Below are 13,454 nucleotides of genomic sequence, written 5' to 3'. Positions count from 1 at the left end.
GATCTCAGGGTTATTATCTCCATCTGTGGACTCTGTGATGTCATCTTACACCTTTTGTGTTGTGTGTTTTCCTACCTTCCTTTCTTATTAGTGAGTTGTGCGTGTGTGTGTGTGTGTGTGTGTGTCATTCTTGACTTCTTTCCATCCTTAGGCCAGTGCTATTTTTGGTCTGTTTTCTCTTTGTTGTCCTCTAGGTGAGGTTGTTCTATGTGGCAGTCTCGTGTTTATGCTTGGTGAGTGTCGTTCTTCTGCCCATACTTGGTCGGCAAGGATCTTTTGTAGGGCTGGGTTTCTTCTAACATATTCTTTGAGTTTTTCCTTGTCTGGAAAGACTCTTACTTCATTTATCTTGATCGATAATTTGGCTGGGTAGAGTATTCTTAGGTTTGCGTTGTTTTCCTTCAATTTTTGGAATATGTTACTTCACTCTTTCCTCTTTCTTCATAGTTTCTGCTGGTAGGTCTGAGCATATTCTTATTTGAGAACCTTTATATGTGATTGCTTGTTTTTCCCTAGCAGTTCTCATGATTTTCTCCGTTTCCTCAAAGTTGAATAGTTTAACTATTAGGTGTCTTGATGACTACTTCTTGGGATTCAGTCTGGCTGGTGTTCTTTCAGCCTCCTGAATGGTTGCCTGGTTTTCATTCATTAAGCTGGGGAAGTTTTCCTCCAAGAATTATCTCACAATTGTTGCAGATGACTTCTTTGTTGTGTCTTCCTCTGCTAATCCAATTAGTCTGATGTTGTTCCTCTTCATAGCATCAGACATAGCTCTTAGGTTTTCTTCTGCTTCTCTGATGATCTTATTAGATTTTTGTTCGTGTTAAAGTCTGCTTGGCTCTCCGCCAAGTCACTTGTGTGGTTCTCTGCTTCCTCCAGTTGATTCTCGAGGTCCATGAGTCTGCTGCTGGTTTTTGTTACCTCCTCCCTAAGCTCTTGTATTTCCCTTTGGTGTATGGACTTTATCTCCTCTATCTTTTCATCCTTTTTCTGTATGACTCCAAGCAACATTCTGAAAATTTCTTTCTGTGGCAGCTCAATGTCTGCTTCTTCTGTGCATGTTGTTGTGTTCAGGACATCTTCTGCCATTGCCTTTTGTTTCTCCTTTTTTTTTTTTCATTGAAGTTGTTAGGGCTGATGGCTCTTTGTGTTGTGTTGTTTTAGAGGAGCCATGTGCCATTTTCCAGGAAGTTGAAGAGTACTGGCTTTCTCTGGGAGACTTGTAGGAACGCTTCTTTGAACTGCCGACAGCTAATTTCACTATGGAATTAGCCGACCACTTTATCCTCCTGTGGCTTCCCACTCAGGGGAGTGCCCCCAGAAGGTTGGTGGGTTGCCTGATTTGCTGTAGAACACTGCAAATGGTGGTCAGAATTGCGCTGGCCAGGTAGATCACTGCGAAGGTTGGGCAGAGGTTCCTGTACAACTTGGAATGTTGGTGAATGTTGGCGTGTTTTGGCAGAGCTGCCTTAGGCCATGTGAGGCACTAAGGTAGGTGGGAGGAAGTTCCCTCAGTCACATGGGCCCACAGAGGAAAAATAGGAGCTCCCTCAGCCACACAGGCAGGAATTCCCTGGTAAAAAGTTGGGCGCAGTATCCCCTGGTGGAGGTCAACAGGCTTTCCCCAGCTTTGGGCTACATTGCACAGGGTGGAGCTCACTTAACTGGATGGGGGGCAGGTGTAAATGCCTTTGGCTAAGTGTAGTGGTCTGGATGTTGGCAGTGGTGTGAGAGAACAGGGAAGAGACAAAGAGGAGAAAAAAATTAAAAACTATGCCCGCTGAGACTGGGAGGATAGAGAGGAGAGGGAAGAAAAAGTAACAATATAGCTGAGCCCTGAGCCCTGCCTGTGGGGCTTCCAGGGTTGAATCCCTTGCAAGGAGGCAAGGTGGCGGCAAGATGTGGCTGTGTTGAGATTAAGCCGCTCTGCCGGCTCCAAATGGTCCCAGCTCTGGCCAAGACAGCAGTGGGGCTAAGGTCAAACCCTAGCTGGCTTCCACTGTGGTAAACCAAAAGCCTCCAGCCCCTCAAAACCTTGTGGGTCTGTGCCAACTTATCTTTATGATGCTCCTCCTGCGATCCAGCAGTGTTGACTTTCCCTCTTAGTAATTCTCCTGGGCTGATTTCTGTGGATTCCCTCTGGTATGTGTTACTCAGTTGCCATCTTCCTGGAAGTCCTCTTTTTGAGTTTTGACATCTCTATTTTTAATGAAATATCTCTGGGATACAGTGACGTAGGGTGACAGTCTATTAACGTTTGTTGGGCTTTATCCTGACTCTTCAATATCTGCATCATGCATCTGGAGTATTTCACTGGCTAGCGAATGGCAGGCAAGGCATTGAAAAGGTGGTAGGGCCTACTTCAAGAGCAGATGGCGTGATCACCCATGAGGAATGACAACTGTGCTCCTGAGCAGATGGTGCTCCGGTGGGTCGCTGGCCCTAGCTGCCCACCCTCCTTCAGAGGCACAGTATATTTGAGATGCATCTCCAGGAGTTGAGGAGAATGAGCCTCCTCAGCGTTGCTCAGATGAGACACATCATCATTAGGAAGTGGAAAAGCTACAGTCCTTAGTTCCTGTGAAATGTCATGGTTAATGAGTAGACATAAATGCATATGAAGGGTCTGTAATTGCTTTCCCAAAGATGGTAAATCAAAAGGGGGGGGGGGAAGAGCCCCACTTCTCTATGTTCTCAGATGTTCCCTTCCTGTCTGTGAATGTAATGACAATAATTGGCAAGCACCCAAGTACCACGTGGTGTGAACTTAGTTGCCTGCAGATGTCAGAGCAGCCCTTTGACAAGAAACTTGTCCTCAGTTGGTTTCCCTAGTGGTTCTGTGTGTGATTCCAAGCAACCACTTTAGTTACTGTTTCTTTCCATGAAAAGCCACAGTATACATAACGGATGCCATGTGGCAGCAAGCTGGTGATAGGCTAATCCATTCCAGTTGAGAAATCTCAGTCCTAATAAACTGAAGTATTTCGCATGGAATCGGTAGCTGGCCTGATGCTATTATCTAAAGGTACTCACAGAGGACGGACCCTTTAGTGTTTAGAGCCAAAAATGGTTTTCAGAAATTCAGGCACTTGTGAAAGTTCAGGCAGTGTTATTTTGGGATTTATCATTTCTGCCTGGATGCTTCCTTTGTGTCTTCTGATAGATTATTGCGTTTAGGCTTATTTGGTTATAAGTTCAAATCTCCTCTTAGAGAATATTCAATGGCATGCTTTTTGTCAAGGGAGAAGCCTGGCCCCACATCATTACCAGTGCTATTTGGGGTTATCCCTGGTGACATAGTGGTTTACGCATTGGGCTAGTGACTTCAAGGTGAGCAGTTTGAACCCACCAGCCACTCCAAGGGGAAAGTATGATGCTGTTGGCTCCCATAAAGACTGATGGCCTGTGGACATCTTGGGAAACAGTTCTTCTCTGTCCTATAGAGTGGCTGTCACTTGCAATCTGCTTGATGGCACTAATTTAGGTTGGGTTTCACAAGGAATGTGCTCATCACAGGCCAGCTTTGCAATGGCTCACCTTTGCTCAGAAAATGTCAAGATTCTATCCAGATCACATTCCTTTCTTTGACTCCTTTCTCAGGAGTCTCATCCCATCCAACCCCACCCCACCCCACCCACCCCCGCAAACACAGAATTTTAGAGCTAGGAAGAACCTCAAGTTTTCTCTAACAACAATATTCATATAGCTTGCATTTCATTTTCACTTACAAATGCTAGGTACTATCCTGAATGTTTCTGTCTTCATGTTTCATCCCCATAGCCACCCCACTATCACGCTAATTGTGAGGATGGTGCAGGCCTGAGCAGTATTAATTTCATTATGTTTATATATGGCCACTGCGCGTCAGAAATGGTACCTAACAACATCACCCAATGAAGTTGCATTATTACTCTCTCTACAAGACCCAGACATGACTCCTGAGATATTAAGCAACCTGTAAGGGATCACTCAGCTAATCAGTGGCAGACTAGGACCAGAGTTTAAATTTACCAAATGCAAGTTTCATGTAGACACTACGGGTGGTACAATAGTTCATAGGTACAAGTCCACCCAGAGACTTCTCAGATGAAAGGCCTGCTGATGTACTATTAAAGTCGCCATTGACAACTGTTTGAGGCCCAGTTCTTCTCTGGCACACATGGGGTAGCCTTGCATTGGAGATTAGGTTGACTTGTTACTTGATTTTATTTTTTTATGTTTAATATTACTTCTAGTATAGTTCAGGCCATAATCTGTGAGCCTATGCTTCACAGCTGACATATTCTCTAAGAATATGCGTAACTTATTTATAATTAAATGCAAAATATTTTGTCATGATAATTTCACAATTAAAAGGCATTTTGTTAGAATAAGTTAGTGTTTCTCAAAGTAGAGTTGGGCTGGAGGGGGACCTTGTGAAACCACAAAGGTGGTCTTTAGCATCCATGAGAACTTTTCTTTATAGAGCATTTGACATTTCTTGAGCTTGAGAACCTCTTTTCTGTACTACTTCCAATCACCAGCTCAGAATCACCAGTGTACACAGTGATCATTATCGTACCCTCCTATTTCCAAAATGTCTTAGTCATTGGTCAAACCCTTTCATAGAAATCCTTACCACTGACCAAATTTGCCTGACTATAGTTGAAGCCATAACTTATGGTGGGAAAGCAGTTTTCGGAGTAATTGAGACAGAAGTATGTTACAGTGTCCATACCCCAATTTCTGATGAACTTTTCCCCTTGACCACTCAGTGACTTTGCTCCTGCTGCCCCTTCAGCACCCCTCACTTGCCTTTTTCCAACATCCCTCACAATTCTATTTGTCCTTTGAAGCTTAACCCCAATGCCATTCCTTCCATGAAACCTTTTCTTACTCTGGTTGGGATTGGCATCCCCTCTCTCCTTTATCTGAATCCATTTGTACTCCGTTTTAATGGTTGTGTTGGTGTGCCTTTTAATTTTTACCCATGCCTGTCATGAACTGGAAGTTTCTTAATGGTCGAGGCCATCTTTGTAACGCCCATAGTGCCGAGCCTGTATGTTTCATACGGAGACCTCAAAAGTTCGTGGAAAATGGAACTAAAAGATAGTCATTGAGCACATGTTTGGTGACAGTTCAACAAATTAATAAAGAGTCAGATCCACTCCAACCTCACCTTGAGTTATTGGAAGGCCACGCATATGATCAGTCCTGATCTATTCCAAGAGATGGCTATTCACTGATTTTTATTGCTTGGTTAAAAAAAAAAGGTTGGGAACTTTAATAGTTGCCCTGTAATTTTTGGAGTATGAGTAGGAGTAAGTGTCTAACAATAAAGATAATGTAGGCCTGGTTTATATACCCCTCACTCTACCTCATGCCAAGCCTATTGATTGTTGTCACAGACAATGGGTTTTTAATTATTTTCCCTTCACAAAATATTCACAGCCATCAGCAAGACTATGGTAACATAGTAATGCCATTGATTCTCTAAAAAATAGAAATAAGAACCCAAAGTTTAGCCTGGGTTGAGATGTGGATGGAATGCAAGAAAGCTCTACCTTCCAGGAAGCATCCAAGCTAGCTGTATGCACCACTCTCTTGCTGTAATTGCTCTTGGGTGCCATCGAGTCAGTTCTTCTCTATCACACCCCTGTGTACAACAGAACCAACCACTGCCCAGTCCTGGGCCGCTCTCACCACCATTCCGATGCTTGAACTCACTGTTGTAGCCACTGGATCAGTCTGTCTAGCTGATGTTCTTTTTTTTTCTTCCTGATATTCTACTTGACCAAGCATGATTAGCTCCTCCAGGAACCAGCTCCTCCTTATGACATGTTCAAAATACATGAGACAGTCCTACCATCCTAACTTTCTAAGGAGCATTCTTAGGTGTACTTTTGCTATCTGAAATGGATCAAACATGCAATCAAGATACCCTGATAATTACTGATTACTGTAATGTGAGTGGTGGACGTGAATGATCAGCAGTTGGGAAATAAGGCCTTGGTGGTAGAGATGACTCTGGGGATTTCATGGCAAGACTCCCTCACTGCAAGTACCCATTTTCAACAAGATCAAGAACAGCTATAAACATGACTGACCAGATGCAATACATGGGAACCAGATGACATCTGTGCAAACAGATGATGGAGATGTTGGAAACCATCTGTCAACATAAGGCCAGGAGCCAGATGTGGAATGGATCAACTGCTTATATGCAAGTTCAATTTGAACCTGAAGAAAATTAAAAGTATGTCCATGAGAAGCAAAACATGACCTTGAATATCAAGGCCACCTCAAAAATAAATTTGATACATGGAACACTAGTGACTGAGTACCAAACAAGTTATGGAATGGCATCAAATACATGGTACACGAAGAAACCAAAGGTCGTTTAAAAGACCTGAAAGAAAAGACCATAAAAGTCTTTGAAATTTGTTAGAGAAGCTGAATCAAAAGGAAGAAATGAAGTAGAAGTGTGATGAATGGTAGACTACAAATGTCATCTTGAGAAGACAAAGTTAAAATACTATAATGAGATAATGCAAAGACCTAGAGATAGGAAACCAAAAGGGAAGAACATGCTTAACATTCCTCAAGCTGCACTGAAGGAAAAATTCAAGCCTTGAGCTGAAGTATTGAAGGATTGTAGGATGCTATGAGCATAAGATGACACAGGAAGCACCAAAAGAATATGACAGGAATACACAGAAGCCACTCAGCCGTTGTAGAGAAGTAATATGTATATGAGCAGCAACCAATGGTACTGAAGAAAGAAGTACAAACTGCACTGAAGGCATTGGTGGAAAAACAAGGCTCCAGGAATTGGCAGACTGCCAGATGAGATGCTTCAACAACACAAGGCAGTCGAAGGTGCTCACTCACCTGTACTAAGTCAATATTTGAAAGACCAGCCAATCCGAAGAGATCCGGAGTTGTGTCCTTTCTAAGTAACTATCCAACAGAATGTGGAAATTACCCAGTAGTACCATTAATATTACATCCAAGTAAACTTTTGCTGAAGATAATTCATAAATGGCTACAGGGAATGTCTAGAAATTCAAGCCAGATTCAGAAAAGGATGTAGAAAGAAGGAGTTCATTGCTGATATCAAAAGGATCTTGGTCAAAGTAAGAGGATAGCAGAAAGATGTCTGTTTTGTTGAGTATGCAAAGACATATGATGGATCAAAATAAAACATAGATGACATGGCAAACAATGGGGAATTACAGAGCACTTAGTCATACTCATGTGGAATCTGTACATAGACCAAGAGGTAGTCATTTGAACAGAATAGTAAGAGGTCATGTTAAAGGACCCCTGGTGGCAAAATGGTTACATTTTGAGCTAACAATAAGGCCAGCAGTTGAAAACCAAAGACAGGGTTTTTAATGACTGTAAAGAATTATAGTATTAGAAACTCACGGGGCAGTTCTAACCTGTCCTATAAGGCTGCTGTAAGTTGGCATTGACTCAATGGCAGTGAGTTTGGTTTGGCTGTGGTTTAAAATCAGAAAGGGTTTTGAGTCAGGGTTGGATCGTTCTACCATACTTAATCTATATGCTGAGCAGATCATTGGAGAAGCTGGATGTGAAGAAAAAACAGCTTCAGGACAGGTGGAAGAATCATCCAACAGCCTGTGGTACGCAGACGATGCAGCCTTGCTCTTTGAAAGTGCAGAGGACTTGCAGTACTTCTTGATGGAAATCAAAGATTATAGCTTTTGGTATAGGTTTTGACTCAATGTAAAGAAAATGAAAATTCTCACGATTGGACCAATAGAGTACTATTGGTCATGATCAATGGAGGAAAGATTTAAGTTGTCAAGAATTTCATTTTGCTTGGATCCACCACCCTTCAGAGAGCTGCATTAAAGAAATCCAATGAATATTACGATGGACACATCTGTACAAGATCTCTTTAGAGTGTTACAAAGCAAATATGCTTTGAAGTGTAAAGGGGGCCTGACCCAAGGTGTGGTCTTTTCCATTGTTGTAAATGCCTGTGAAAGCTGGACAGTGGAGAAGGAAGAGTGAAGAAGAATTAGGATGCTGGCAAAGAGTATTAAATATACCGTGTACTGACAGGAGAACCAGCAGATCTTTGTTGGAAGAAGTAAAGTGAGAGTGCTCCTTTTAAGAAAGGATGGTGAGTCTTCATCTCACCTGATTTGGGCATGCTATCAGAAGGGACCAGTCCCTGGAGAAGAACATCAAGCTTGATAAGTACACAGAAAAAATGAGGTAGGCCCTCAATGAGATGAAGTGACATCGTGACTGAAAAAGTGGTCTCAGGCATAGCTGGGATCGTAAAAACTGTTGTTTCTAATAGCTCCATAAATTCAACCTTATGTTTCCAGACAGTCGAGGGAAATATGTATAGAATCATTCCCAACCATCTAGTTATCATGCAGAGGAAGAATAAAATTCATTCCTCAAGGACTACAAAACACTCATTTTTCAACATAGAGCTTAATATACAACCAGAGTAAATACAGCTAGAAGTTATTTTACTTTTTACTGTAAAGCCCCTTTTGTACATAGAAACTGAGGATGAAATGCGACAGGCAAATGATGGTCCTATTAATAGGTCATACTTCTTATCTTTAAAGTAGGGTCCTCATATAAGCCTGTGTTTGGGGTAGAGACTCGTGCAGATAAAGGCAAAAAGAGAGGATTTCGGTGAAGCAGGGTTTCAGTGATGACGAGGATTATAGCCAGAAGCAACTGGACTCGCAAAATGGTGGACCACTGGTCTATTGGTCAGGGAAGCCTGTAACAAAACATGTCTAAATGCTCAGCATCTTAACACATGGATCATTTATTTTTTGCCCCCTCAGTCTTAGCCCCTCAGTCAACTGGCTTCGGTCTGTCATTCAGAGACATGGATTCCTTCCCTCAAGGGGCTCCAACATCCCCTCAGCAGGACTGCACAGGCTGTACTGTTACGAATCATGTTCAAATGCACATTCTGATTCTCTGCGTCTGGGGTGGAGCTTGAGCACCTGTATTTCGAGCAAGTTTCTGTGAGGCCAACACTGCTGGCTCAGGGCTCACCCTGTGAGTTGGGAGACCCTTGGGCTGAGGAGGACTGGATTTCTGTAGGCAGGTGGGAACAAGAGAAAACCAGGAGGTGGACCACGAAGGAGCTTTTCAGTGCCAAGGCAAAACATCTATCACATCCACCCATTTACCCACTGACTAGACCTCAGCCCCATGGTCCCACATAGGCCCATGGAAATGGCAAAAGGGAGCCTCCTGTGTGCTCAGGGGGTGGAGGTAATGGAGCTTAGTGCACATTTAGCAGGATTTGTTATGGCTTCCAGAAGTCCCAGAGATGATGCTTCTCAGTCATCAAGCCTAAGTGACCTCTAGGCTAAAGACCTAAATGCCCTCTTGGGTGATCAGGGCCTGCTACTCGCTTCCCTTTCAGAAACATCCATTTACTTATTTATTTCTCAGAAAAGGCAGGGTTTGGTGTCTATCCCCAGTATTACCCAAAAGCCTTCTGAGCCAAAACCTAAATAATATCGCCACAATTCCTTATGGCATCATTTATGTATAGGCAAGGTGCTGCCTTCTCCAGAGCCTGCCTTCATCCTGGGCCCTCGGGTGGGTGGATTAAGCTCTACCATCCCTCTGGCTGAGACAGCAACACTCCTGCAGCCACCACTGCAAGGCAAAACAGATGAACACGGTCGATAGGTCAGATGAAAAGGATTTCATTTCCTAGTCATCTCCGGCTCCTTTCTGTGAGAAATTATACCCTGGATTTCAGGTTTCCATGGTTGATATGTTTCACAGAGCCAGGAACGGTAAGAATCCTCCACAGAACGGCCTTTGGGACTCTTATCCACTTGTCCCATAAACATGCTTTGTAGATTTCTGGAACAAAATTGACACTCGGGGAAGCAGGTCGAAATTGGTTTGTGAGAATTATGGCTACAAATGCCATCAACCACCTGAAGTTGTCCAACCCCACTAAGCATTGGGTCTTTGGTGGCTACTTTGAAAGACTGAAGTGTAGACTATCCACTTTCCTTTCTGCTATTTGTCAAGTGCTGTTTACACGCTCCTCCCTCAAGAGAGGGGGTTGGAGTACAGCAGTGGATAGGAGCTTGTCAGGCACAGCTTGCTTTGCTACAGTAGAGACACAGACTGAATGAAAGAGAATGAAGTCAAGAGACTGCAGGGCCGGCAGAGGCCAGGATGCAAGTGGAGGAGGGGGAGGGCTTCTCAATTTCCCAGGCTTCCGGAAAGAGGTGTAAAGGCAGCTTGGGGACTGGTCTCTTTTGAGGTTCGTAGGCCACCAGTTGCCTTGCAGGTTTGCTCTCACTCAGGATCAGGGAAGGAGAGTAAATGAAGTGTCTGAATACTTATTTCTAGAATCTGAGAATCCTAGCCGAGCCAAGTTGACACACAACCGCAGTCTCAGACAGTAAATCTTTCCGAGAGCAAACAACCTCGGGCTTCCCAGTCAAGTAGCTGGTCGGTTGGAACAACTGACCTCGGAGTTAGCAGCCCAACACTTTGCCCACTGTGCCATCAGGCAGGATTCCTTTTTCTCAGGTTAAGGATTATATCGTGAGGTTTTTGTTTTTGTTATGTTTAACTTTTTCTTGTGAATTGGGCCAAAGTTGCCCAGAGCAGATTGGATTTCCATTCATGTATCCTACTCCTTTTTGTGTTTCCTGTTTGAATTCCCCCTCCTTTCCTAACTCTGATGAATGTTGTCCTTGGGTAAATGCTGCAGGTTTGATCTCAGATCCCAGATGGTTGCTGAAGATGTGGTGTGTATACTCCCTACTGACATGGTGTTCCCCTTATAGACCTGCCTATGACTTGGCTGACAATTGAGCCATGGGATGAGTTCATTTACAGACCTGAAGAGGGGGGTGGAGGTTTGTCCCACCTGTTTCTGTCCAACCAGTAAGCCTGGTCTTTTGATGATTTTAAGTCTTTTAAAATCATTTTATTGGGGGCTCTTCCAGCTCTTATAACATTCTATACATCAATTGTATCAAGCATATTTGTACATCTATTGCCATCATCATTTCCAAAACATTTTCTACTTGAGCCCTTGTTATCAGCTCCTCTTTTGAGTCTTGTTCTAAATTTCTCTCCCATTCTATCTATACAGGTTCTCTTCTGTGACTCCTATCAAAGAAGTTGACAGTAGTAATAGCCAGGCACCATCTGCTCCTTCTGAGCTCAGGGTCATGGAGACTGATGACCCCGTGGTCCATTCATCCACTGAGCTGTTTCCATGTGCCTTCAATTTTCCTCCAGACAGGGAGAAACCAATAATTAAACCTGAGATGGCTGTTCACAACCTTGTGATCCCTGAGGCACTCCCCACCAAAGTCAGATTAATGGTGGACTCTGTTATCCCACACCTCTTCAGCTTGCACATCAATCCACATATCTACTCATAGATCACTGTTACTGCAGGGTTGTATATATAGCAGTGCTTGTTTATGTTGCCCTTAACTCTCATTTTACTTCTCTTGTCATCTAAGCACTGACTCCATCGTCTTTTGCCAACCTCTCACTGTATGTTGCCTTCCTCTTCACCCAAGTTATAGCAAGAGACTCAAGAATAGGAATCTGCCGTAGCATCCCCACTGCCCCACCCCTAGGAGGTTCCCAAACAGCATACACAAGGACTGAACCAAATGGGAATCTAAGTGCCCTTTCATTAAGATCTGATTGAGTGCCCATGAATCCTCAGTGCAGAGTACCATGAAGTCTAAGTGGAAGCATGCAGCCGCTTAGGTAGAGACCTGTCAGGGTCTTCTCCTTCACCCTCTGCAGTTGCACAACCCCAAATCACGGCCTTCCTGGATCGAGTGTATGCGTGTGTGTGTGTGTGTGTGTGTGTGTGTGTGTGTGTGTGTGTGTGTACACACACGCATGCATACGCATGCGCCCTCGATGTCTCTCTTGCCCTGTGGCAATCTTGGCCAAGATTCTAACGTAGAAAGTCTATCTTTAGAACTCAAGCGCTTGCCTCCTTCCACAGGCCATGTGTTCCCTGCACAGATTAGAGGAGAACGTACAAGACTAGGGCAGAGGAGCCAAAAGGAAGCACCATGGCCCATCACAGCCTAATACTTGGTTGTGGGAGGTGGGGAAGACAAGCTTCCTTAATGCCCTAGCTCCTACCTACCCTTCATGGCTTCCACTTTATGTATCAGGTGATTAGGTGGCCTGCCCACAGTCCCTTGCCCCCCTTGTGCCCAGCTAACATTGCCCTGCTACAGGTTCTGGATGTGCTGTGCTCCCTGTGTCTCTGCAATGGGGTTGCTGTGAGAGCCAACCAGAATCTGATCTGTGACAACTTGCTGCCCCGGAGAAACTTGCTCCTCCAGACGCGACTGATTAACGATGTGACCAGGTAAGGCTACCACCACCATCCAGAATGCCACAAATCATTCTACCCAGCTTATTCCCAGGCAAGGCAGAGAGAGTGCTGGCTGAGCTCCAGTGCTGCCTCGTCATGATTTCTGTACATAAGATCAGACTAGGCAAATGCATATGTTTTATAACTTGTGCCTTGTATTCCAATGTGTTTTTTTTAAGTTGCTCACATTTTTTTCGGTATCATAACCAAGCATGTAGTAACGGCATACCGAGAGGGCCGAAAATTTTAGCCTGGCCTGGTCTTTTGAACACTACTGCACAAGTTCTACCTTTCTTATAAACCAAAAACACTGACTCACTGCCATCAAGGCAAGGCTGACTTATAGCGACCCTTTAGAGCAGGGTCGAAGAGCCCCTGTGAGTTTCTAAGACTGTCAGTGTTAACAGGAAAGACCTGTCTTTCTCCCAGGGAGCCACTGGTGGTGTTGAACTGGTGACCTGGTGGCTTGTAGCTCAATGCATAACCACTACACCACCCGGGATCCTCTCGTTAGTAGTATATCCATATTTATTCTGATCTATCAACTTTACATTTTTTCCCCTTGAAATCATTGTTACACATGGACATTGTGGCTTCCTGAGCCCTCTGGTACATGAACATTTACCCCATCGGGCTCTGAAGAACGGCTGGTCTGTGGGTCTGTGTGACACATCTGCATCAGGTGAATGCACTGTACATGGATCAGGCAGACCATTTTCTATTTGGGCCCTCACACTCCTCTGCTGGGCTAAGAAATGCACTTCTGAAGTCTAGATTTCTTTCTCCTATGTGCCAGCCCGGTTTTTCTTTGGACACCCCTAAATAGAGCCATGCTCTTTTCCATGAGCAATAAACCTTTCAGAGCATGAATCTAAACAAAAATTCCACATGATTTGTCCCAGCATTTCAATCAACCATTTTGTTGGGCACGTCAAAACCTCCAGTTTATAACAGTGTTGTCTGACAGTGACTTTTTAATGCTTTTGAGAGCCCATTGCTGTGAATAATGATTTAGATGACACAGCTGTCCTTAGAACAACAGAGGTGCTCACCGATATACTTGGAG

The 13,454-nt window shown here is 44.0% G+C and overlaps 1 protein-coding gene across 1 annotated transcript in view; it reads left to right on the top strand.

Annotated features, from left to right (window-relative positions):
- RYR3 (ryanodine receptor 3) overlaps window positions 1–13,454 on the top strand; it is a 437,519-nt gene that overhangs the window by 135,968 nt on the left and 288,097 nt on the right. The window contains exon 18 of the mRNA XM_013007256.3: window positions 12,249–12,382. Within this exon, the coding sequence (XP_012862710.2) occupies window positions 12,249–12,382 (134 nt within the window). The remainder of the gene's footprint in view (window positions 1–12,248; window positions 12,383–13,454) is intronic.

The sequence above is a fragment of the Echinops telfairi genome, unplaced genomic scaffold, assembly GCF_000313985.2.
Source record: "Echinops telfairi isolate 266 unplaced genomic scaffold, ASM31398v2 ScPeMD7_18;HRSCAF=68, whole genome shotgun sequence".
Classification (NCBI taxonomy): Eukaryota; Metazoa; Chordata; class Mammalia; order Afrosoricida; family Tenrecidae; genus Echinops; species Echinops telfairi.
This window is presented reverse-complemented; position numbering and strand designations above follow the sequence as displayed.